The sequence below is a fragment of the Wasmannia auropunctata genome, unplaced genomic scaffold (assembly GCF_000956235.1).
Source record: "Wasmannia auropunctata unplaced genomic scaffold, wasmannia.A_1.0 LD335517.1, whole genome shotgun sequence".
In the NCBI taxonomy this organism is placed as follows: Eukaryota; Metazoa; Arthropoda; class Insecta; order Hymenoptera; family Formicidae; genus Wasmannia; species Wasmannia auropunctata.
The window spans coordinates 79,837-82,330 of record NW_012027373.1 but is presented as its reverse complement, the minus strand read 5'-3'; the positions used below and the strand labels follow the sequence as shown (position 1 = coordinate 82,330).

Sequence of the window (2,494 nt, the reverse complement as noted above, 5' to 3'; positions counted from 1 at the left end):
TTTATTATTTAAATGGTTAATTAATTTTATTGATGTTTTTTATTTATTTATGTATTAATTTATAACAACTAAAAAAGACTCGATGCAGTCAAAACGTTTTGACATTCAAATTTTGTTATAATTCTTTTAATAATACTATGACTTAATGATTTCATGTCACGGCACACCTTACTCATTCCTTGGCAAAATCTAAATTTCTTACTAATTTTTTTAAACACGAGTTAGTGAATGAGTTTCTAATTTTATCTACATTCTACTTTTTTTGTATCGTGATGATATCATATATTGTTCTCCGTGTTACATTTTTCAGGATGACATTTACCAATGGGTTAGAGATCACCGCGTGCACCACAAATTCATTGACACCGACGCGGATCCATATAACGCGAGAAGAGGATTCTTCTTCTCGCACGTAGGTTGGCTTCTAATACGTAAGCATCCTGATGTTACGCTCAAAGGTGCAACGGTCGATTGCAGTGATCTCAAGCAAGATCCATTCGTGATGTTTCAAAAAAAGTACGTCACATCTTGTTTCTGCGGGAACAAGATCGAGCCAATTAAACATAAAATTGATTTAATTGGTCCTACTCAATGTTATTTTGCATTCGCATCTTCTTCCTCAGGTGGTATCTGTATATGATGTTGTCTTGCTCTTTTATTATACCAGCATTAGTACCTTGGTGGTTGTGGGATGAGAGTTTGTGGTATTCGTGGCATCTTGCAATCTTCAGATATTGCGTAAATCTGAATGCTACTTGGTCGGTAAATTCCGTGGCTCACATATGGGGTATGAGACCATACGACAAGTACGTATTCGTATTATTTTTGAGTTGTCAAATATACATGTATCTACGTTTATACGCAGGGTGTCTCCGATCACTTACAATCGGAACACACTACCAGATTAAGTATTTTATCTCGAATCTATCGAGTCTAATAATTTGTTGATTCGCAGTGTAGTTAATTAATAAACTATTTTTTAAAATTAATTAAATTAATAAAAATTTTTTAAATTAATTTTATAATAAATAACAATAATTTCTTTCAATATTAGTAATACATAGAATACTTTGAAACACAGTAAATGACACAGATCAAAAATTTTTATATACATACTAATATTGTAAGAAATTATTGTTATTTATTATAAAATTAATTTTAAAAAACAGTTTATTAATTAACTACGCTGCAGATCAATAAATTATTAGACTCTATAGATTCGGGATGAAACGCTTAATCTGATAGTGTGTTCTGATTGCGGGTGACACTCTGTATAAAACTATTAAGAATAATAAAATATTTACAATAGTCTCTATATATTATGTTATGATATATAATATTGTTGTTACTTAGAAATATTTATTTTATTACGCAGGTCACTCAGTTCTACCAACAATAGTGGAGTTGCTATAGTAACGTTAGGCGAAGGTTGGCATAACTATCATCACGTCTTTCCTTGGGATTATAAATCAGCGGAATTTGGAAATTATGGACTCAATCTTACTACAGCTTTCATTGACTTTTTCGCTTATTTGGGCATGGCTTATGACTTGAAGACCGTACCTGCTGATGTGATAAAGAAACGTGTTCTTCGAAATGGCGAGACACATGATAATAAATCTAGCAGTTATATAAATTAAAATATACAGGCAATTATTTTCCATTCAAAACTAATTTTTAAAAAGAAAGGTGTGTAAAGAAAAATTTACTTTATATTTCTTGCTTATTTAATATAGAATGTTGCTTTTTAATATAGAATGTTGTGCGGTGAGGACACAAGAGGATCCGACGGGACTCCGCAGGGGAACGGGATTTCAATAAATTTTGTCACTCCGACACTTAATTTTCACTAAATAAACAGACTTTAATTTCACTTTGCTTTACAAACTTATTATGTCATACACCTTCACTTTATTACTTTTAATTTAGCTCTGCGTGTTACGTGCTAAATTACTCGCCAAGTCGGACGTAAAGGCTGACCGCCCGCGGCTTATCGTTGCGCGTACTTATGCTCTACGCGTTGCCGCGTCAGCGTTAAGTATTTCGGATATCGCCATTGCGTTTTTCCCAATCAACACACAATATTTTTTAAATGTTTTCTTAATGTTTTTTTTCATTAATTATTCATTTCCGAAATGCAGGAAATGAATAATTAATGAAAAAAAACATTAAATGAAGAAAACATTTAAAAAATATTGTGTGTTGATTGGGAAAAACGCAATGGCGATATTCGAAATACTTAACGCTGACGCGGCAATGCGTAGAGCATAAGTACGCAAAAACTAAAAAAAAAAAAAACGTTTTTTAAACGTTTATTTAATATTTTTTAAATATTTATTTAACGTTAATTTTACATTTAAAATAATGATTTGAGTATACATTTTTTAAACGTCTACTCAATATTTTTTAAATATTTATTTAACATTAATTTTACATTTAAAATAATGTATTGAGTATACATTTTTTAAACGTTTATTTAATATTTTTTAAATAT

General features: G+C 30.4%; 1 protein-coding gene across 1 annotated transcript; it reads left to right on the top strand.

Annotated features, from left to right (window-relative positions):
* Positions 1 to 310: 310 nt before the first annotated feature.
* LOC105456837 (acyl-CoA Delta(11) desaturase-like) lies at positions 311 to 1,873 on the top strand (the record flags this gene model as incomplete). The annotated part of the gene is made up of 4 exons (XM_011701159.1): positions 311 to 516; positions 624 to 806; positions 1,376 to 1,689; positions 1,757 to 1,873. Coding segments are annotated over 3 exons (654 nt in total), but the record flags the coding sequence as incomplete, so codon positions are not given.
* Between the last annotated feature and the right edge of the window lie 621 nt (positions 1,874 to 2,494).